The sequence below is a fragment of the Phocoena phocoena genome, chromosome 5, assembly GCF_963924675.1.
Source record: "Phocoena phocoena chromosome 5, mPhoPho1.1, whole genome shotgun sequence".
NCBI lineage: Eukaryota > Metazoa > Chordata > Mammalia > Artiodactyla > Phocoenidae > Phocoena > Phocoena phocoena.
In genome coordinates this window covers 26,934,366-26,958,415 of record NC_089223.1, presented here as the reverse complement: position 1 = coordinate 26,958,415, position 24,050 = coordinate 26,934,366, and the positions used below count along the sequence as shown (strand labels likewise).

At 44.5% G+C, this 24,050-nt stretch overlaps 1 protein-coding gene across 1 annotated transcript in view; it reads right to left on the bottom strand.

Moving 5' to 3' along the window:
- The window catches only part of ARHGAP10 (Rho GTPase activating protein 10), a 328,185-nt gene extending 305,719 nt beyond the window's left edge, over window positions 1-22,466 (bottom strand). Inside the window, exon 1 of the mRNA XM_065877114.1 lies at window positions 22,093-22,466. Coding sequence (XP_065733186.1) covers window positions 22,093-22,246 — 154 coding nt within the window. The 5' untranslated portion in view covers window positions 22,247-22,466. The remainder of the gene's footprint in view (window positions 1-22,092) is intronic.
- Between the last annotated feature and the right edge of the window lie 1,584 nt (window positions 22,467-24,050).

Genomic DNA, 24,050 nt, shown 5'->3' with positions numbered 1-24,050 from the left:
ACTTGGTATCTTGTAATAACCTATAAGGGAAAAGTATCTGAAAAAACTAGATAGATATGTATGTATAACTGGATCACTTTGCTGTACACCTGAAACTAACACAATATTGTAAGTCAATTATACTTCAATGTAAAAAGAAAATTTTAAATCTAGATTAAGCTAAAAAAAAAACATAATATAAACCAAGGACAAAATACACAGCCAACAGCCACAGAGGCTGACTCACCATGTACTACATACACACCCACACACCTACCTTCTTTAGTGATAGTCTAGCTTCTAAAGGAGACAGAGAAAAGTATCACCTGCACTATAATAAGGGTAAGAAAAGCCAAAGAGGCCAGTCTCTGTTTACTGTGTCTACAAGAGCAAAAAGAGAGCTAGCTACTCCCTACACTATTTTATCAGCAGCTTGCCAAAGAAAAGGTCAGTGATGTCACTGTCTTCAAAAAGAGCCCTCTCTCTTTTTGATAACACAGTACTGGGGTCCCTTCCTATGGCCGAGGTCCCTTCCCGAGTACAAAGCATCCAATGGATGGAATGCCTCACAGTTTTCTAGGAGAAATAAAATGAGAAGTGATGCCATGAACACAGAACGTCCAGACTGAGTTTATCACAGAGCTGGTTATGTAAGAAAAAATTTTTAATAAGGAAAAACATGACATTTTGTTCTTCTTAAGATAACAAGGACTTCTAATATCACAGCTCTGGTTTTGCATCAATAATACGATTCCTCGTATTTTATCGTTACTGCTTGGGAACGTTTGGAAGTTATTATTCTGAACAGATTTTAACATTCCTTCAGGGACCTCGTTCCATTAAATCTAATAAAAGAAGTACAACTTGACTGTGTAGCCACATCGCTATTTTTACGTGTCTTTGTCCTGTTATTTTGCTTGATGTGAAACAAATGAAACATTAACACCCTTCTTTACTCATGTACAACAGCGAAAATTCACCCACGCTATTTATCTCTATACAGAGACAGACTAAACAGAAACTTATATACAACTTGCAGCATATTAAATATAAACAGTCATTAAGGAAGGACAATAGAAAGTCAGCCAAAAGAAATAAACTACTAACCACTCCTGAGCTTTTCTTTCCATGTGGAGGCAGTCTGGGACCCTGAACAGAATTTGAATGCTGTCCCAAATGTACCCTAACTCCTCCCAGGCCTCTCTTCATGCTTTGAAAATTTTATCAACTCAACTCAGGCCAAAACAACCTTCTAACCAGACTCCAGCCACTTTCACCTCCCGAGAGGTCTGATTCTGACTGTGTTCATCAGATGTAAAGCATCCTGGCGGGAATCTGCGGAGGAGCTGAGATGGGAGACGGTAGTCCAAAGTTACAAAAGGCCCTTCCCGCCTTCCATCAGCAGCTTGGAGACAGGGCAGCCATCAGAGGCCCTGGATTCTCACAATCTCATCTGCTTCTCTACTGGTATCATCCAACCTCTGCACTTCCAGGGCTTCCAACATGCCAGGAGCCAGACAGGAATCTATACAGCAAGTATGAATCCAAAACCTGAGAGCCAGGCACAGTCCTTGGCACTAGTTGGGGACCCAAATCAGACAACGCCCTCAAGGGGCTGAGCGTCTACTGAAATGCGGAACAGGAGCAAGGTGAGGGGCAGGACATTTTTAGGAATGTTCAGGCTTTATTAGGACCAGTCGTAGCAGACGAATGGATGTCCCAACCACAAAACAATGTCACATCATCTCTATCCAACTCATTAATTTCTCTACTTCACCTTCAAAGGAGGTGTCAGGAGGAAGCGCTCTTACTCATGGCAATGATTAAACGGTTGAGGGCTGAGGATTTGCTTCAAACGGCCTTATGAATCTCAGATTAAAAACAGCATGTATTTGTTTTTCTCTTTCTGACTTCACTCTGTTTGACAGACTCTAGGTCCATCCACCTCACTACAAATAACTCAATTTCGTTTCATTTTATGGCTGAGTAATATTCCATCGTATATATGTGCCACATCTTCTTTATCCATTCACTTGTCGATGGACACGTAGGTTGTCCTGGCTATTGTAAATAGTGCTGCAAATACTGTATGCTAACACATATACATGGAATCTAAAAAAAAAAAAAAAATGGTTCTGATGAACCTAGGGGCAGGACAGGAATAAAGACGCAGACATAGAGAATGGACTTGAGCACACGGGGAGTGGGAAGGGTAAGCTGGAACGAAGAGAGAGAGTGGCACTGACATATATACACTACCAAATGTAAAACAGATAGCTAGTGGGAAGCAGCCGCATAGCACAGGGAGATCAGCTCGGTGCTTTGTGACCACCTAGAGTGGTGGGATAGGGAGGGTGGGAGGGAGGGAAGAGATATGGGGATATATGTATACGTATAGCTGGTTCACTTTGTTATACAGCAGAAATTAACACACCATTGTAAAGCAATTATACTCCAATAAAGATGTTTTAAAAAACCAGCATGTATTATTGGGGTAAGCTTAGTATGGAATCACAGCTTCCTTTGGGACTAAGTTAGTTTATGCACGCCTATAAATCAGAGAATTGGGAACAGTACCACTTATCTCAATGGAAGGACACATAAGCATAATTAATATGTGCAAAATACTTGATAGTGAAAGTCAAGCCAGGAACTTTTATAAGGACTCTATTAGAGGGACCAGAATTGGCTTTATTCCAAGCCTCCTACTTTGAAGAACTTGTTGGCATGTTGTAACGATCTTCGACCTTGTATTTTCTCTCCTCCGGATCTAAATTTTTGATGAACATGAATATGATGTAATCATCATGAAAACAGTTGGTTTCCAAAGGGGAAAAAAAAAAAAGTCACCCTTTACATAGGATTTCCTCATTACTTGTTCATTAATGCTGCAAACATACAGATAAGAAAAATGACTTCAATGTAGACTCAACACTACCAAATGAGCTTCATGAAACCAACAGACGGGACAGAGCAGGTATCTAGGCGGACACGTGGGGCATGTTTCCTCAGCTGTAGAGTAGGAGGCCTGGGCATTCGTTCCCGCTCCACGGGAGTCAGCACTGCAGGACTTAAATTCCAGCTTTCTACATGGAAACTGAGGTTTACTAAATTCAAGATCAGACAGAATCTGAAATATTTTAAACCTAACTGCAATGTCTTCATTAACACTGTCTCTGCCTTCGCCGTATGACTTTGGGCAAAATTCTTAACCTTCTGGATAGCAAGTCGCTCATGGGTAAACCAGGAGAAAATTCATTTCACGGTAAAGAGATTCAGAATATCATCAGCAGAAAGAATGAAAATACATCTAGAGAGAAAGGGAATGGCTATTTGCGAAGAAAATTAAACGGCAGTACAGTTCGGGGACATAAAATAAGCAGCAAATTTAAGCAAGGGTCCAAACTGACATTGACAGCAAAGCATCCATTCCGCAAAACAAAGGAAAGTGTTTTCCTTTAAAGAGAGAAATCCTACAGGCCTTTGCCTATCAGTGACAAGACATGGAGGCTGAAAATGGCATAACAAGCTGTCAGCACCATTCAAACCCAATGAGCCCTTTGGATCGTTAACAATGACGTTACTCTTTAAATGCTGCTTTGGCTAAAAAGCAAGCAACAGCGTTCTTTTTCATTTTGTGCAATACAAGTAGAATCATACAGCCACTATTCCAGAACATCTGAAAATGACTTCCTTTCCTGTGACTTTTAATAGCTTAAAGGAAGTTTCTATCACCTGCATGGAAAATTTTTAAATTTCCTCAAGTACGCTCTACAGACATAACACCCTCCCCCATGGCTTTACACAAGATAACTACCACAAACAAAGCTTGTGAAATACATACGGTATCAACGGCAATAATATATGCTCTTCTAGAAAACTAAAGGCTTCAGAGAGTATGAAACAGGCAGAGGCCACACAGCTTTCCAGGCAAGTGCCCTTTGGGCAAGTAACTTAACCGACCTAAACCCAGGTTTCTAAACTGCAAAATGGTGTGTCCTGTCAGAGTAATTACCAAATAGGACGGTTGTGAGAAGTCAATGCTAATTAATGTAAAGGTTTGTCCCCTTACATGGTTTAAAAAATAATAAAAATTTTTTAAACCCTATTAACTGCTACTTCTACGACAACCACTATTATCATGACTTCTAGGAAACTTAAACTTTGTGTTAGTACATCTCAGATAATGTTTACCAATAGCTAAACTTATAAGTAGATTATGAGGCAAATGAAAATGAAATCTAACACTTCTAATTTGAGATTGTAGTAATCTACTCATTGCTGTTTCAGATTGAAGATATTTTATATTTAACCAAATCCAAGACAGAAAAATGGATATTCACACACTGTTTACAATAGCCAAGACAGAGAAGCAAGCTAAATGTCCATCAACAGAGGAATGGAAAAAGAAGATGTGGTATATGTATACAATATGGAATACAATATGGAATACTACTCAACCATAAAGAAAGAATGAAATAATGCCATTTGCAGCAACAAGGATGGACCCAGAGATTATCATACTAAGTGAATTAAGTCAGACAGAAAAAGATAATCATATATCACTTATATGTGGAATCTAAAAAAAGGATACAAATGAACTTATATACAAAATAGAAATAGACTCACAGACATCAAAAACAAACTTATGGTTACCAAAGGGGAAGGGGGTGGGATAAACTGGGAGTATGAGATTAACAGATACACACTACTATATATAAAATAGGTAGACAACAAGGATTTACTGTGTAGCACAGGGAACTATATTCAGTATCTTGTAATAACCGATAGTGGAAAAGAATCTGATATAACAATCACTTTGCCGTATACCTGAAACATTATAAGTCAACTATATTTCAATAATAAAAGAAAAAAATTAAATGGATATTCACATACACAAAAAAATAGGTTGAGAGATGACTTTACACTTTAAAGGAATCATCACTGATGCTTCTTAAATAATAAACATGGTTTAGTTACATCTAAAGTGTGATTAGATTACACACACACACACACACACACACACACACACACACACACACACGTAAGCCCACAGAGCTAAATGTGCATTCCACTCCATTCCAAATTTTCTTCCTAATATAAACTCTGGGTTTGGGTTCACCATGCCACAATCTAGCAGGCTTCACTCCAAGGTGCCCTCCAAAGGTCAAATGCTCACTGATGCACCAGCTGCCACCATGGACCCGACTCCCTCTCCACTCTTCTGCTGTGCTCTCGCCGCAGACATTAAACTGAGGAAGTGTGTTTACTCAAAGCTCTACTTTCAGCTTTAAAGCTTTTGGAAATGAAAGCTTCGAAGTCACAAAACGTGAAGGTCTTTACTAAAGTTGCCTCTTTGTTCTCTGGACAAAGAAGCACTTTTTAAAACCTTTTTGGTCCGATGACTGTCAAGATAAATCAGTCCTACAGACACCCTGTAGACACTGCCAAAAGGCACTGAACCATCGTATAGCAACAGCAACAAAAAAACTTAACTGTGGTTAAGTGATACATCCGGTTTCTGGACATAGGACTGCTCATTACCAGGTTAATTTGCAAGCCTTTTAGACAATATCAATTAAGACCTAGCAGTCAATTCTAAAAGATTTCAGAGCTCACATCATAAGTATTTAATTTAACCATCTCAATTCCCCTACAGTATGAATGAAAAGAAAACAGTCCAAACAGGTCACTTACCTACTTTTGAATCCTTGCTTTTGATACTATCCAGCATACACAATAAAACAGAGACAAGGAAAGCATTTCCAGGGACTATCATACAATTTCAGAAGAAAATAAACTTATTTGGACAGCTCTTCTAGGTGCTTATAGGATTTCTCAATTGATTTCAAACTTAAAATCAAGCCAGGAATACAGAAAATTAGAAATTTTTAAAATCTGCTCTCATTTCTGTTCAAATATTTTGTTTGTTTAAAAGGAAAAAGAACGTAAAACTACTCAATCCACTCTGCCAGATGAATTACACTCACAAGGATCAGTTTTTCTTAACAATATTTCTCCAAAATTAAACAGGAACACTGTGTCAGAAATCTAAATTAAGCCATAAAATCACTATTTAGTTTTTAAAACATTTTCTTGAACTCTAACAAGTTAAGATGTTATAAACGTTAACTACTTCCAGCTTTTTCCACAATGATCACAAGCGTCTGAGCTACTCCATAGCCAGAGGTTAAATACTGTACGGCACAGACACTAAGCACTGCAGTGAATCAACAACCTCGATGTTGTATCCAGACGAGCTGCGCAGACCAGAGTCTTCCTTTCCACCCTCTCACCTCTCCCCTCCTTCTCTATTTTGGTTAAAATGAATCAACCGAACAACAGGAAAAAAGAGAAGCCTTCCTTATCTTGACTCGCTAATCTCACGGAGTCCTTTGCCACACGTGGCCCCTAGGCCCAGACAAAAACAGGTCTAGTAAAGCTGCTTTCCGAAATCCGTGTTCCCAACAAGGACCTACTGTATAGCACAGGGAACTATACTCAATATTCTGTAATAACCTATAAGGGAAAAGAATCGAAGAAAACAAATACAACATTGTAAAGCAACTGTACTCCAATAAAAAGAAAAGAAAAAAGATATATATGTATAACTGAAACACTTTGCCGTACACCTGAAACAAACACAACATTGTAAAACTACAATAAAAACAAATAACTAATTTTTTTAAAAAAGAACTTAGAGGAAGCTTCAAAAAAATGCACATTCTCTTGCACGCTAGACAAGATGTTCTGCACATCCCTTGTTGGGACCCTTGGCGTTCCGGTGAGGCAGACATCACTTGTCACCTGCTTCTCCCCCGTGGTAGGCATGCAATTCAGGCTGGCCAAGGCATCCCATCTGCCCACACTCAGTGATGGGTCCAGGCTGAACAAGTGACCCAGGACTGATGGGCCTTCAGAGAGGGCAGCCACCTGTTCCGGTTCACCCAGGACAAGACCAGTTTATGCCTGTGGTCCCAGCGTAATTTTACCCCCCAAAGTATTCTGATATAAACTTATGTGGTGTTTCTATGTCTAAGGCAGGGTTTCTCAGCCTTAGTGCAATTAGCTCTGAGCTAGATCGTTCTTGGGAGGTTGCGGGGTGGGGGGTGGGGTGCGGTGTCTGGTCCTGTGCATTGTAGGGTGTTCAGCCACCTGGCAACGTTGGCCTCTACCCACTAGATGCCAGCAGCACCTCCCAATTACGACAACCAAAAGTGTCTCCAGGACATCACAAAACCATCTGATTGAGAACAACTGCTCTAAGGAAAAGGAGTCACTGTTCTCTGGAATCCCCAGAGCCATGAGAAAGATGTAAGTAACCTTAAGCTATCACCACTGTGGAAAGAGTGCCCATCGGGGTCAAGCCAATTGCAGGAAACGCTAGCGATGCAAAAAGAGAGACCTGATGACATCGCTTGAACCCTTGGATGCCAGTGTATCCAAAGAAACCCCACTCCCAAGACTTCACTCATGCAAGCCAGAAAGTCTCTTTTTTGCTTCAACTAGTTTTAGTTGGGTTTCTCTCACTTGCAACTGAAGGCAATGCATGAGGATATGCAGGATGTCTTATGCCAAAATCTGAACTGTCAAAAAAAAAAAAAACAACCAGAATTAATCTGAACCCTGTCCTATTGCTTTCCACAAGAACAGGCCACCAACTCTAGCTGTAGCGACACAGGCTATGAACTCCTCTGCTAAGTCCTAGAATCTCGCCCAGTGAAGAACCTGAAAGTCTGCATGCTTCCTGTCCTTGAAGGTGCCGGGTGCTCACAACTAGTGCATCCGGAGCCAGAGGGAAGAGGACAGCCATGAATTGTTTCTTAAACTAGCTGGAACCTAACTAAGTAGTTAGCTAGAAAAGAGGAAGAAAAGATACTATATGTTTAGTGCAGGGGTCCCCAACCCTTGGACCATGGACCAGTACTGGTCTGTGGCCTGTTAGGAACTGGGCCACACAGCAAGAAGTGAGCAGCGGGCAAGCGAGTGAAGCTTCATCGTATTTACAGCCGCTCCCCATCGCTCGCAATATCGCCTGAGCTCCGCCTCCTGTCGGCATTATGGTGAGTTGTATAATTATTTCATTATATATTACAATATAATAATAATAGAAAGAAAGTGTACAATAAGTGTAATGTGCTTCAGTCTTCCCAAAACCATCCCCGCCCCCGTCGTGGAAAAACTGTCTTCCACGAAACCGGTCCCTGGTGCCAAAAAGGCTGGGGGCCTCTGGTTTAGATCACTGATAATGGCTACGCCTTTAACTCATAGGTTCTCTTCTGAACCTGAAGTCCTGGAATCTCTTCTCTGATGTTGCCAAGAGAAACTGCTTCTCTGCAAACATCCAAAGAGAACCAGCACAATTCCACCGAGAGCAAACCGAAACATTAGCAGTGTCCCTCAGTGAAAAAGAAAAAAAGCCATCTTCATTGAATATTGTTTTAAAAAACCAAGATTAAAGATTGTTTGAATAAAGGATTCAACCTGAAGTGCCAGCAGAACAAACTCTGAAATAGAAGCATGTCTTGGTGTCTTGAGAACTGCTTTTTGTTTTTTGGGTTTTTTTTTTTTTGCAGGGGGGCGGGGGGGCATGCCATGCAGCATGCGGGATCCTAGTTCCCCCGACCAGGGATCGAACCTGCGCCCCCTGCAGTGGAAGCGTGGAGTCTTAACCACTGGACCACCATGGAAGTCCCAAGTCTGTTTTTCCAGACATTTTATTCCTACTTTTTCTCCCCACTCACCTCTCACCACTTCTTCTCTTTTAACATCTGTATTCCATCCCACCCGGTTCAAACAGACAAAACTTTTACAAGTCACGTATTACTTATTAAGCGGAAAAAGAATGTGGTAAGGGAGAAATTAAAACAGAATTCATTACTGAAAACCACCTTGCTGTCTACCTCACAGACGAAATAAATCCATCGGTTCCTCCTTTCCTTAATGTCCTGACACAAAGCTACAAATGGACCCAGGTGTGCACCCAACCTTTCCACCCCTTCTGTTACTGAAGTTGATGTGTCCCCCCCCCCCGCTCCACCTGGAATCTGAATCCCACCTTCTATGCTATTCAGAAGCCCTGTGTATGCTAGAATATTCCCTGAATCCTCCACCTCTTCCTCTTTGTTGGACACTTAAATCGGCGTGCTCAAATCTCACCAAATAGCCAACAGCTTGGGAGAAATGCCTGCACCACAGGCTCATGTATTTTCCAGGCACCCTCTTCTCCACCCTGTGCCATCAGGTTCCCATCCCTGCCGTGCCACAAACTCACCTCCCACTCATTACCCATGACACTGTCTTTTTGTTGTTGTTTTGTTTTAATTTTTATTGGCATACAGTTGACTTACAATGTTGTGTTAGTTTCTGCTGTACAGCAAAGTGAATCAGTTATACATATACATATATCCACTCTTTCTTTTTCTTCTTTTCCCATATAGGCCATTACAGAGTATTGAGTAGAGTTCCCTCTGCTATACAGTACTTATTAGTAACCTATTTTATATATAGGAGTGCCAATGACACTGTCTTGCTAACGCAGTGTCATCTGGACTCCTGGGACCTGAATTCTCTGTAGCATGACCTTGTCTGCTCCCTCCTACTTCCTGAAACAATCTTTCTCCTTAACGTGTGAAACCCTCTCCGGGCTTTCCCACCCCCTCCCTCTCTCCCTCTCAATGGCTACCGCTGTCAAATCTCTTTATCAACCTCTTCTTCTACCCATCCCTTAAAAGTTCTGTTCTCCAGGATCTGCCCTAAGCCACCCTGCCTCTTCCTCTACATTTTCTCTCCAGCTGGTTTGCTATCCAGTTGCCTGGTGTCATTTCCTATCTCTATGCTGTGTCTCCAGAATCTTCAGCTCTGTTCCCTGTTCTGCAGTACACACTCGTAAAAGAAACAAACTCCACTCGTAAAAGAAACAAACTCCCGAACACATCCACTGGGTAGCCCAGAAGCACCTCCGCCTCCACACAGGCCAAACCAAAAACACATCTTCACTCCCATGAAACCCGTTCCTCTGGCTGGACTACCTCAGCGCCCAGCACTCTCTGCCCAGGCCAGGAACCCAGAAATCGTCTTGGACACCTCCTTCCTCGGCCCCTACACCCAAGCACCCACCAAAGCCCGCAGCCTCTGAATCCCGACTCCTGGAGAATCTGCCTCTTCCACCAAAGTCTGTGGCCTGGGTGAGTGAGGACCCACCCTCCAGGCCTGCTGTCCTCAAATCCATTCTCCCAACCGCAGTCTGGGAAGCCTTTCTCAAATGTGACTCACATGATGCCAACCCCCTGCTCAAAATGTCGCCATGGCTTCCCACTGTGCTTTGAATAAATTCTGAAGTCCCTGACCCTGAGGCGGGCCTCACCAGGGCTTCCCAACACTGCGCCTGCTCGCTCCGGAGCGCCCTCTTCCCGCCCGGACCCATCTGTGCGGCTCCTGCAACCACACATGTTTTGGCTCTGGTCTCCACAGCCTCCTGCGTGCATTTCACTGTGCTCGGAGCATCTTTACCCTCAGCGCGGAAAGCTCCTTGCCTTCCTTCTGGTCTCAGATTTTTTTTTTTTTGGCCATGCCGCGCGGTACGCAGGATCTTAGCTCCCTGATCAGGGATCGAATTCGCGCCCCCTGCACTGGAAACCTGAAGTCTTAACCACTGGACCGCCAGGGAAGTCCCATAGAAGTTACCAATTTCTTGAAGTTGTCCTTGACCCCCTCAACTAATTAGTCCTGTTAACTACGGCCATAGCATCCCATTCTCGATTCTCACTCAGTGGTGTGAATGACAGTGCTTAATTAATCTCTCTCCCCATTAGAACTCTAACTTCTGCACGGATATATAAAAGGGCTCTTTTCACTGCTAATCCTCTAGCAACTCAACAATAGGTTGAGTTCAATGACTTGGGATGACACCTCTCCCCCACTGTCGTACATGAGATTATCACAGTGAAGACTATATAGTAAACAGATTTTTACAAATTTTTTTCCAAGACTTAACAAACACATATAGGGCTCACTATGGATCAGGCTGTTTTTTTAAGTGCTTTACAAATAACAAATTTAATCTTAGCAACATTCAGGGAGATAAAATTACTATCCACATTTCACAGACAAGGAAATTAAGGCACAAAGAAGTTAAGCAAGTTGCCCAAGGTCACACAGTAAGTAGATGTAACTTCAAAGACCATGATCTTTAATATTTTAGCTGTGCTGCCTTTGACCTGCATTTCACAAAAGAAAAACAAAACTATCTGTCACAGTGACAGAAGTGCTGTCTGCCAGATTCTCAAATACAAGTAACAACACGTCAACGACACTCTGCTCCCTTGTACTTTTTTTGGCTTTGTTTCCAAAACTTTCAAGCAAAGATCTACAGTAATATGCTGGATTTCTACAGATGGTTTCTCCTGTTTGATAAATGAGAGGCCTACACCATCCCTGCACTTCTAAACATGGTTAGCTTCAAAGAGAGGCAAGAACACATGCACAGATTACTTCTACTGTCACTACGGGTAAAGCCACAGCTGTACTCAAATTCAACCAAAGGAAGCCAGGACAGTGCTCTTCCGACAACGATGATGGTGGTGGTGATGATGATAATTACGGCACCTACCATGGGCCAGAGAGAGTTCTAAGATCTTCTAGTAAGTGACATGAGGATTAAATACCACTACCCCTTGAGATAGAGTTCTTAGTATCTCCATTTTACTAACAAAGAAACAGAAAATTAGCCACTGAGGGTTTTAGTAACTTGCCCAAGGTCACCTCATAAGTGAAGCAGCTAACTTTATAGTCAGAGATTAAAAAAAAAAAAAAAATTCTTTTAAGAGAGTCTTAAATATATCCAGCATTCAGACCAGAGGTGACATCTCCCAGCCAAACTGATGTTTCCTCCAGCCACACACCTCATCACGACTCACTACCAGACGATGACGGGACCTCGGGACCCAAGGGCAGACAGTGCCTGCGGTGAACCGGGCAACGAAGAAGGAGAACTCGTACTCCCCGTTGAAATATCTAGTGGCATAGGATTAACAGCCTCCTCAGGAAACACAGGGAGGAAATTCTGGTCCGACCAGGGAGGCAGGCCTAGCACCCAGCAGCGGTCCCAGCAGATCTTGGGCCTTAGAGAGATGCCTGCCCTTCGAATGTAAAGTGTCAGGGGTTTTTCAGTGTGCCTGCTTGTTTGTTTAAAGAGAAGGGTGTCGAGGCTTTCTCATTACAAAAGCATCCCCTTGGCAAGTCTATAAATTACGTTCCTACATTAAGGTAATTAAATCAACAGGCTGTCTGCATAGAAGCCTATCACAAAATACCAACCAATCCCTGCCTAAAAATCATGCTCATCTGACCTATCTAGACTGGCGGCTTCCAGGGCGCTTCACTAGCACTGTGTTTATGAAGATATCATTTTCTTCTCTATATGCTAATACTGGAAATCTCATTTCAATGAGGCAAAAAGGCCCTTGAAGATTTTTTGTGACTCAGACCACTTATTTCTTCCAATCCTGAAAGTTAAACTCGTTTGCTCCGATTACCCATGCCAAGCTGATAACGTTAAATATCAAACAGAACTTTTATTAAATGTCTTTAAAATTTACGGATTCATTATCTATAGATTGTTGTCAAAGCTAGTGTTTTAAAGTTTATAAAATTAATTATAAGGCTTTTATATTGAATAAATTCTCTAAATATATTGTTTCACAATCCAAAAAAATGCATGGAAATAAGGTACATCATAAAACATCTTAAGTTCTTTATATAACATCTACATACCATCAATTAACCAAGTCTTTTCAAATGCCACTTGTAGGAAAAAGAGGTTGAACTCAATGAAATTGAGCTACATGTGTCCACATGGATAAATCTCACAAGTATCTTGAGGGAAGAAAAGAAACTGCAGAAAAACAAATAGTATATGAATCCATTAAAGGCTAAAACCATGCAACACATACTATTATTCAGGAATGTGTACAGATGTATTAAAATGTCTGGGGATAATATACAGCGGATTTGAGACACTTGCACCTCTTGGGGAAAAGAACAGGTTCTCTATTAGAAAGGGTGCCATTGGGAAGAGGCAGACAGGAAGCTTTTATTTCTAAGCTGAGAGGCAAATACAGAGATGATTATGAGATTCTTTGTATTGGTTTATATTCTAAAACAACTCAAATTTCCTGTAGAGGAAAAAGCCTAATACGAAATCATGAAAACAAAATTAAAATGTACTCTTCTAAAGGGTGGGATGAGGGATGGAGAGTAAAAGAGACACTAAGAGAGGGGGAGAGATGAAGATTAAGAGAAAGGAAGAGAGGGGACTTCCCTGGCGGTCCAGCAGTTAAGACTCCATGCTTCCACTGCAGGGGGCATGGGTTTGATCTGTGGTTGGGGAACTAAAAAAGAAAAAAAAAGAGAGAGACAGGGAGAGAGACTGAAGGAAGGAAATCATCCTTTCCTGAGTGGACGTCTGCATCTAGTAATTCATCCTAAATCAACCCAATCTTTGAATATCTACACTTACTGCACAAATTAATAATCAGTTTTATTTACAGTAACCATCCCAGGTGGCCTTAAATTTTAAATCATGGTCCTTGGGCTGAGCTAACGAGAAGAGTCTCCTAACCAGACTGTGAAATGTACACACTTGCCAGATAACCAGGATTTATCGTAGTAACTTCCCCTAACAGAAGAACGCACTTACATCTCTTTACAGGGACAGCTTACTGTTGTGGTTAAGGGTTTTGCAGTCAGAAAAATGTGGGTTTTCGTTCCAGCTCCACCACTGACAAACTGTGTGACTGGAACAAGCTGCTAACCTCTCTAAACTCAGTTTCCAAATCTGTAACATGGGGTAAATAACAACACACCTCAATAAGGAAGTCTTCACATTAAATAGTAGAATTTACCACAAAGTAAAGCAAACTGTAAATGCTTAATAAAAGTTAGCTGGGACTTCCTTGGTGGTGCAGTGGTTAAGAATCCACCTGCCAATGCAGGGGACACAGGTTCGAGCCCTGGTCCGGGAAGATTCCACATGCCACAGAACAACTAAGCCCGTGAGCCACAACCACTGAGCCGGCGCGCCTAGAGCCCGTGCTCCGCAATAAGAGAAGCCACCACAATGAGAAGCCCGCCCACCACAACGAAGAGTAGCCCCCACTCTCCACAACTAGAGAAAGCCTGAGCACAGCAATGAAGAACCAACACAGCCAAAAGTAAATAAATAAATAAATTTATTTAAAATAAAAATAAAAGTTAGCTATTATTAAAATCATTAACATATATATTTTAAATAACATTTTTCTATTGTAGTTTGTGATTGCCTATTTGTCTCTGAAATGTAATTCCATTAAAAGTAACCTAGGGCTTCCCTGGTGGCGCAGTGGCTGAGAGTCCACCTGCCGATGCAAGGGACACGGGTTCGTGCCCCGGGCCGGGAAGATCCCACATGTTGTGGAGCGGCTGGGCCCATGAGCCATGGCCGCTGAGCCTGCGCATCCGGAGCCTGTGCTCCGCAACGGGAGAGGCCACAACAGCGAGAGGTCCGCGTACCGCAAAAAAAAAAAAAAAAAAAAAAAAGTAACCTAGTAGGGACTTCCCTGGTGGCGCAGTGGTTAAGAATCTACCTGCCAGTGCAGGGGACATTGGTTTGATCCCTGGTCCAGGAAGATCCCACATGCCGCAGAGCAACTAAGCCCATGCACCACAACTACTGAGCGTGCACCCTACAGCCTGCGAGCCACAACTACTGAGCCCACGTGCCACAACTACTTAGCCTGCGCACCACAACTATTGAAGCCCGCACACCTAGAGCCCACAACAAGAGAAGCCACCACAGTGAGAAGCCCGTGCACCACAACAAAGAGTAGCCCCTGCTCGCTGCAACTAAAGAAAGCCCCCATGCAGCAACGAAGACCCAATGCAGCCAAAACAAATAAATTTTAAAATAAAATAAAATACTGATCTGTGCCACGAAGGAAATAAAATATTTTTTAAAAAAGTAACCTAGTAAAACATCCAAGACACCCTTAATCAGAATTATTATCTACAAATTTCTAAACACTCTCCTACAAATCCTGAAGGAAAGTCAACCTGACTAAATGAGTTTTCTCTAAACAAGATGTAGAATCAAAGGCAATGCAAGACCATACTGAATCCCATAAAGCAATGTGTTCATAGCTACGTTTCTAACATCAAACTTTTAAAAAGTGAGAAAAGACACCAGATGTTACTAACTACGGTCAGATGTAAACACTTGACCTCTTCACTGCCACATACAGTTAGCAAAATCACCTTAAGCATGACTTACGGTAACCTAGCTGACTACCCAATATTTTTACCTCCTTCATAATTCTTGCCTCCCCAAAAAAACACAAAATCATAAGGTGATAAATAGCTATTGGAGTCAGAATTCAAAACAGCTTCTTTGGGAATCTGTCCAGGAGGCTCTGAGTATCGTTTTGCAGAAAATAGGAGGATTACGTAACAACTCTTTTGGGCAGTCTCTGGCTGCCTTGTGTTTCTCCTGGTAGATTTCCCACAGCAAATACAAGCACTGTCCGGTAGGTTGTTAGGGTCTCCTGCAAGTTAAACACTAAAGTGCCTTCTAAAGGCATCATCGCAATTTTAAGTATCTGCGGGTTCCAGCCTCTGACGATGTCATCCCAGTTCCTTGGTCAGAGCTCTCCCCTCCTTCTTTGGCTTTCTTAGCAATCCCCTGAATGAGAGGCCTGTTCAAGTCTCAGCTGTAGACGGCTGGGCTAGATTTCCATCATTCTTAGTGACACCTTCCACATCATCTTCAGATCTTTGTGACTCAGAAACAAATTCTGGGACGTATTTTCCCAAGATACCACTTAGCTTTGATTCATCCACTTACCTGCCAGATTTTCCAGCACACTGAGCTACATTTAAACTTTCGAAGCCTTACCAGACTTTGACCACTTTGTCTTTCTTCTTGGTCACTGGTCACGATGATTTGGACAAATACATTCTTAGGGGTAATGAGCGCTAAAAAGTTAGACGCTAGCCGCTGGGCCAGAGCATCCCTCTTTCAGGCAAGAAAAGAGCCTGCATATTAAAACATATACCTGCAATTTAGAACATCATGACTGCTCACGTTCGAGGGCCTATTTGAAATGCTTTACACGTATGAACTCATTCAACCCAACTGGCAACCCTACATGGCAGACAGTATCATTATCTCCATTTTCTGTTGGACAACATAGATACAGAAAAGCTAAGCAACGTGACTGAGGTTTCCAGCGTGAATGAAAGGCAGCGCCTTAGCGTGCTCTTAATCTTCTCTACTACACTGTCTCATCAGCCACGTTAAACGTTAAGACACAAAAATGCCCTCCTCCTGGGCCTTCTGCCTCTTCCAGAAGTCCACAATGCTTCTGGTCCCCCCGCCTCAAAAACAGAGTGAAGAGGAGGTGGTCAAAGGAACCCCAGTAGATGGGAGGGCAGGGAAAAGGCAATGTGGCAGGAAAACTCACAACAGCAGATGACTCACAGACCCAGCAAACGTTCCATACAGACAGGGTCGGCTGGTGGAGGGCCCTCAATTGGAACTACTCTAAATGGAGACAAGGACCACCTGCAGAGAGTAAAGCAATGAAAGCTTTTAGAGCCCTTCTGGGTCCACAGCCCAGTTCCAGCCAGATAGGAAATCTTTTCACGGCAAATCTACATTAGCTTTAGAGACCAGCCCATTAGTAAGACCCCAAGTGAGAGTTGAAGACTTACCCCCAAGTGATGCCCTGAAATGTAGGGGGTCCACAGTAATTTCTTTGGGGCAAAGAATATAGATGAGTCTTCTTGTCCATCTGGGGTAAAATTATATTTGTAATTTAAATATCATTTCACTTCCATGCCTCTCTAAATTCCACTTAACCGAAACATCAGCCCAAAATTTACAATTGTATCTCTCCATCAAAATTAGGGTGTTGGAAATTCCCTGGAAGTCCAGTGGTTAGGACTCTGCGCTTTCACTGCCGAGGACCCGGGTTCAATCCCTGGTGGGGGAACTAAGACCCCACAAGCCGCGTGGTGCAGTCAAAAAAACCCACAAAATTAGGGTGTAAAGTAGCAGAAAACCCAGCTCAAACTGGCTTACGTCATTTAACAAGCTATGCAGAGGTAGGCTTCAGGCACAGAACCATCTGTGGCTTCCATGACCGCATCAAAAACCCAGATTCAGTTACCTCTCTGCTCCAGTGGTCCTTACCTTGAGCTCCACTCACCGTCCCAAGATGGCAGGAGCAGCTCCAGGCAACACAATCAGACATCACAGAAGAGTCTAGAACCCTTTTTACAAGTCTCCTCTCACACAAAAGAAAACCTTTCCCAAAGTCTCCAGCAGACTTCCTATCATGTCTCACTTGTCAGAACTGAGATACATCCTCATTTATCCAATTACCAGCCCAGAAAATAGGTTTACCCTGCTGAGTTGTTAGAGTTCAGTGTTTCTCAATCCCAACTGCATAGTTTTTTACAGCTCCCCAGGTGATTCTAACAGTCAGCCATGCTCAGGACCGAGAACGACTGAGTCAGACTAATCAGAATTATACCTAATCACCTTTCTATGAGTCACTTGGGAAAGAGTGTAGACACCTGAACAAAATTTGGATTGTCAGAAAAAAATATTAGCTGGGCAAACAATAAAGCCTACACCACCGCTTCACACTTGTGTTTTAAAAACACTTTGGGGGCTTCCCTGGTGGCGCAGTGGTTGAGAGTCTGCCTGCCGATGCAGGGGACACAGGTTCATGACCCGGTCCGGGAAGACCCCACATGCTGCGGAGCGGCTGGGCCCGTGAGCCATGGCCGCTGAGCCTGTGCGTCCGGAGCCTGTGCTCCGCAACGGGAGAGGCCACAACAGTGAGAGGCCCGCGTACCTCAAAAAAACAAAAATAAAAACACTTTGGCACATGTGGTTCAATCCTCAAGGCTATATGCAACAGTCCCATTTCACAGATAAGGAGACCAAGGCTGAAGTTTACAAAGTGAAATTCTTTTAAGTCTTCTGAATCTCCCTATGTTTCCATGCAAGAGCAACCTGGGAAATTTCTCCAAAAGGAATTACCACGTGAACCATGTTTCTGGAATAAATACAAAGACAGCAAAAGGGAACTTTTATGTTGTCCTGAGAAAAACAAGGCAAAAATCATTAAACATCAAGGCCTAAAGAAGTACCAAAACCAAGACTTGAAAGACTCAAGTTCTGGTCCTGGCCACCACTAACATCCTTCTCCTTCTCTAGAACAGAACATATTCTTTCAAGAATGCCTAATTGGGGCTTCCCTGGTGGCGCAATAGTTAAGAATCTGCCTGCCAATGCAGGGGACACGGGTTCGAGCCCTGGTCCGGGAAGATCCCACATGCCGCAGAGCAACTAAGCCACAACTACTGAGCCGCCAGCTCTAGAGCCCACGGGCCACAACTACTGAAGCTCATGCGCCTAGAGCCCGTGCTCTGCAACAAAAGAAGCCACCGCAATGAAGCCCAAGCACTGCAATGAAGAGTAGCCCCCACTATCTGCAACTAGAGAAAGCCCACGCGCAGCAACGAAGACTCAACGCAGCCAAAAATTTAAATAAATTAAATAAATTAAAAAAGAAAAAGAACACCTCATTGTAAAATTTATGAGAAAAGTATGTATAGATAATTGCTGTTTCTGGTGAACAGACTATGCATTCCTACGAATCATAAGCAACTACATAGACATCCTACGAAAGGCTCACACAAGTTTAAACTGTACTGAAAGAAGACACTGATTATTCTAGGAAAGGAGTGAAAAAAGAAAAAGGGCTAATAAAACCATTTAAACAAAGACTCCACTGAACTGAGTGAATGATCTCCAAATCCACCACATAAATCAGTGGTCCTGGACTCTTCACTCCGCAGCCCCTCCCCAGCCCCACTGCTATCTCCAAAAATCACCTGACACACAGACAGATACCATACACAGCCTCTAAACCATTTCTTTCCCATTATGTCAGTGATTCTCCACAGGATAAAGCCCACATTCCAAGCCCACTTTTATGGCTTCCACAATCTGAAACTGACCTTTCCATGAATCTCATTCTACTCCCCCAAATGAAATCATCGCCATTCCAGCCAAACTGGTCTTCTCATCCTCTTCAGACATGGTGGCGGGGGGGTGGGGGGGCGCAGTGCTGGTTTCTTCTCAGCTGTTTCCAATCTGACAAGGTTCTACAAGGTTCTATCCCTTCCTTAAAACACCAATGAGCTCCCAAACTTCCACTCTAACCTACAACATACTCTTGTTTCTGTCAAAGTTAGAAACCTTGCCACTGAACCTTCTGAATCTTTTAATATGTGTGTCTGTGTATCCTTCACTTCTTCAAGAACTTAGCACAATGCATGCAGCAAACATGTTCCCTAGATTGAACTGAATTCAACTATAGGACAGTAACCTCAAGGACAAGGGCCTCTACATTCTTTCCTCTTTGTGTCTCAAGCCCAATATTTAACAAACTGTAGATGCTAAATACTTGCTGATCGCTACATAATTGAACTCAGCAATAAACTTTCAGGTCCCACAGAAGTCACCTCCAACTTCTTTAAGTATCTGCGGATTATTCAAAGCATCAAGACATTCTACACGGAAGTAACAATATGGTCGTCAATTGTGTATTTAGAAATGTAGCAGGGATGTTTTCATTATTTTCAGAGATTACGCATTCCCAAACGACTAAGAAATTTAAAAAAAAAACCAAAGCATCAAGACATCAAAGTTATATAAATCCAACATGTATTTAGCGCATGGAGGAGGCATCTTACAGGGCAATTAAAAGCAGAAATCACTTAAACACGCAATTCTGAAAATGCGCAAAACGCCGTTTTTGCAGAACAAAGTGCAAAACATCTGAAAATATAATCAGTCTGACCTAGCTGATTGTTCCTTTCAGGTCCTGCCTCAACCTCTTGAGCTTTTCTCAGATGTTATAGAAAAGCTCAACTGGTTAGGCCAACGATTGACCTAGACTGCAATTTCAAATGACCTAATCACGCCATTTCCAAACACTGCAGAATCTTACTGATGCCTCTAAGAAGTAGGACAAGAAAAACTGAACACAAAAATGACCTGCCCAATTGTCCTGTAGCCAGGCTTTAACAGTGAAGACTAATTACACCCAGGCGTCCTGACTTACGTCCAGGGCTCTTAGTCTTGATAGGATCTCGACGTCAACCTTTACCTACAGGGCAAGCTGGGCAAAGGCCAGGTCCCCCTAACTTGCCACAAGCATGTGAGCTAAAGCTGTATCTCTGTCCTCCTCTGGAAAAGAATTTAAGGTAATTACACACAACGAGAAAAGATATTTTGAGCATAAATTATGTTTCCTATGGTAAAGGACAAGAATCAAACGGAGTAAGGAGACAATTCGTAAACTCAAGAAAGTCTGCATTCTGGAGGGGAAGGCTGACAGCTGGCCCCCCAGATGCACTAGCTGCTGCTGGAACACCGGGCATGTGTCCTGTTGGCAGAAGAGCGAATATGCAGTCACATAAATAGCTTTCTACCAGTGGCCAAACTGGCTTTGCCATCTACCTCTCTCCACACCAAAGCCTCCCTCCTCATGCCCCATGTCCCAGAGGGAGCTGCTACAGCCAGTAAGAGAGAAGGGGCACTCCCCTACCCAGTGACGCTAGTTAAGACCAAACTACAGAGGGAGATGTTCACTACACACACATACCCACACACACCCACCCACCCACCCACACACAGGCACCGCATACCCTTCTCTCCTCCTCCTTTCTCCACTCACTCCTACATATTTACAGCCCCTCCCCACCTCCATCCCAACACACATACCCAATGCCAAGGCACTGGAGAGCCACCAACCAAATATGCCCACCAATCACATGTCCCAAACAAAGTGATTCCCAGTCCTCGTTTTGCAACACCAAAGAGGTCACAGAGGCAAAAGAAACCACGGACAACATCCAGAGAAGCCGTGGGACATGCTTCCAAAATTACAGAGCTGGCTCACTGAATTCTACCCATGAAGACGTAGTTCTTTCAACTCATTCATTCAACAAATAGGCACTGGGCTGGGTACCTGAGACAGTCTGTTCAGTATATTTTCATCTTCCTTAATGCAAAAGCGGGGGAGGGATGACACGGGGCATTTTTCCCAGTCTGCTATACGGGTAGGTCTTTTTAATTGGGAAAAGGGAGCACTCACAGGCTTCCTCAGAACCGGCTATGGGTTACAGGTGTGGTCAGGCTGCGCAGCTCCTCTCTCAAGCTAATGTCTCCCCATTTCCAGCCAACTCAGTGTTTCAACACGAATTTCAGGCCCCCTCCCTCCTAGAAAGACTCTTCAGATAATCAACTAATTAACTGTGTTCTCCTGTGTGGCCGCTTCCGAGTTAAAAGATGGAGGAAGAGAGGGGAGGAAAGCATTAAGCTTGACCGGGGTGAAATTCCCTCTTTGCAGGCAGTGCTCGCTCGGGCCAGAGGGCAGGCTGTCTGCACAGCCTCACAAGTCCCAATCTTTGAACCGTCCTCGGCGCAGGAGGAGAGAAGGAATGTGCGGAAGGCAGCACAACGCCAGGTGGACTTTCGGGTTGAGCACAGTAAGGGACCCGGGACGAGACTGTCGCAGGCGATCCGAAAATGACACGGAAAGCGTACGGCTTAAGGGCCTTCTGAACAATTCAACACCCAGCAGGTTTTCAAAGAATCCCCAGTCTCGTGATCTCTCAAAAGAACTTGACAAGACCCGTGAAACTTATGTGTCTGTTTCGGGAGAGACACTGATAAGGTCTAGGGGGTAAAAGAACCTGCCCCGGGGGGGGGTCCAGCGGGGAACCCAAGGAGCCGGGTTGGAGCAGCGGGGCTGGCGGGCGGCGCGCTCGCAAGCACGGCTCCCGGCTTCGGCCGCCGCGCAGGGCAGGGACGGGAAAGGGGACTCGCCCCTGGCTGCTCGGGGAGCCGCGGAGGAACGACCCCGGGGCCTCCGGGTCCCGGATCAATCTCCAGATCCTCCGGCTGCCGGCCCCGGGCACCAGACGGTCGGTCTCCCTCAGGGAAAGGCTCCTCCCGGCCTCGCCGCGCCGCAGCCCGCCCGCGCCCCCACTTACTTTTGGTCGCCGCGATGAGGTTCTTGCCGTCCTTGATGAGCTCTTTGATGAACTTGTTGGTCCTCTCCAGCTCCGCTTCGTGGGCGCGGATCCTCTCCCGGAACCACGGGCTATCGAGGTAGCAGTCGCTGAACTCCAGGGGCTGCAGCCCCATGACGGCGGCAGTCCGCGAGCACAGCGCGAGCCGGGCTTCGGTACCAGGTGCGGGGCCCCGCGCGCAGGAAGCGCCGGAGAAGCTAGCAGTCCTAGGCGCGCGGCGAGAGCAGCGCAGACATGCCCTGCGGAGGTGAGCCCGGCCACGCTGAGCAGCGCCGCGGAGGCGAGCGAGAATGCGGCGCTCAAATCCCGGCGGAGCTCCGATCCCGGCAGCCCCCGCCTAAACTCGGGCGCCGCGGCCCCGCCCCGCCCGGCGCCCGTGCCGCACGCCCTCCCGGAGGCGCGAGCCCGCCCCGCCCCGGCGCCTCCCGCCCAGCCCCCTCCCGCGCTAGCCGCTCGTCCCCCTCTCTTCCCTCCGCCTTCCTCCTTCCTTCTCTCCCTTCCCTCCCTTCCTCCCCCCAGACGCCTCTTCTCTTCCCACGCGCAGTGGCCCCTCCTCTTCCTTCCGAGGCTTCCTCGGTCTAGAATTCCGCCCCGCGGCTCTCCTCCGGGCGCGGGCGCCTCCCCTTTTCTTAGCGCCCTTCTTCGGGGTGACTCACTGTCGGCTCCCCGAAGCGGGGAACTTGACCGGGGCCAGGAAGGGGCGTCTTCAGAGCATCTGTAAATCCCCGCAGCCGGGCGACTTAACTCAGGTCTGGCTTGCTAGGGGAAACGATGGACAACTATCTCATGGAACCGGGACGGACCCTGAGCTGTGAATGGACTCGCATTCTTGGCTCCTTCTTCCCCACTCTCGATCCCCATCTAAAGTAGAATGCGTGTAAATCTCCGCTTTAGATTGAAAGCTTTTTAAGGGTAGGGTGCATTTTCTTATGGGCCGGGCAGCATACTCTTCTGTGTATCCACACTGAACGACTTGGGGGGAGGGGAGAAGGTATCTAAACCACGGAAGGGTTCTGTTGTATTCAGCAAATTAAATTTGCCTGGGTAGGTAGAGTCGATCTTTATTATGCTAAGTATAACCACCTGACAACGAATGCCAGGTTCTCTGTGGTTTTCGCGAGGCGGGGGTGACGATCAAAGAAGAATTTGTCAGGGCAGGTGGAACAAGGGTACTATTCCATGTGTCCTGAAACAACTCAAATGTGTCCCCAAAATGTTAAGACATTTTAAATGATTGAAAGCCTTACCTCAAAGAACCCGATTGTTCATTAGAGTAACTTTTAGTAATTAGCAGCTAACAGTTTATTAAGCAATTATTATGTGCCAGGCACACACCAGGAACTCTACATACATTTTTACAGGCTCACAACATATGTTTACATATATAGGTTCACTAATAATGTCACCAAGCGACTTCAAAGTGATTCTTTAAAACGTTCAAACTCGGAGTAGGGTAATTGAGGCTCTGGATGGCATTTTGTAGGTATGTAACCCTCAGAAACAAGCTAAATAAGCCTCCTACTCAATAAGATGTTTCGTTACAAAACAGCGCTGTGAGTGGCTAGCCCACAGATAAACATTATTACTTGAATGGCCATCCTCCAGAGAGTTCAAAATGTTTTACAAATAACTTTTACCCGTTGAAAAGCCTGGTTCCGGCTACAATCAGCTGGGGGGCTGGAGTCTACAGAGCAAAAAATAAAAGAGGCAAATAAAAGGGGGAAAGACACTCAGGAACAGGAGGGGTGTAAACAGTGAGGGCCTTGCAAAACAACCAAGCACTGACAGGCATGCAACCCTCTGGGCAAAATCCTAGACCTTTCCTCATAAAGAGGGGCCGCTGTCACTTCCCCAAAGTGTTAAACATGAAATTAGCATATGAGCCGGCAACTCCACTCCCTAGGCATATACCCAAGAGA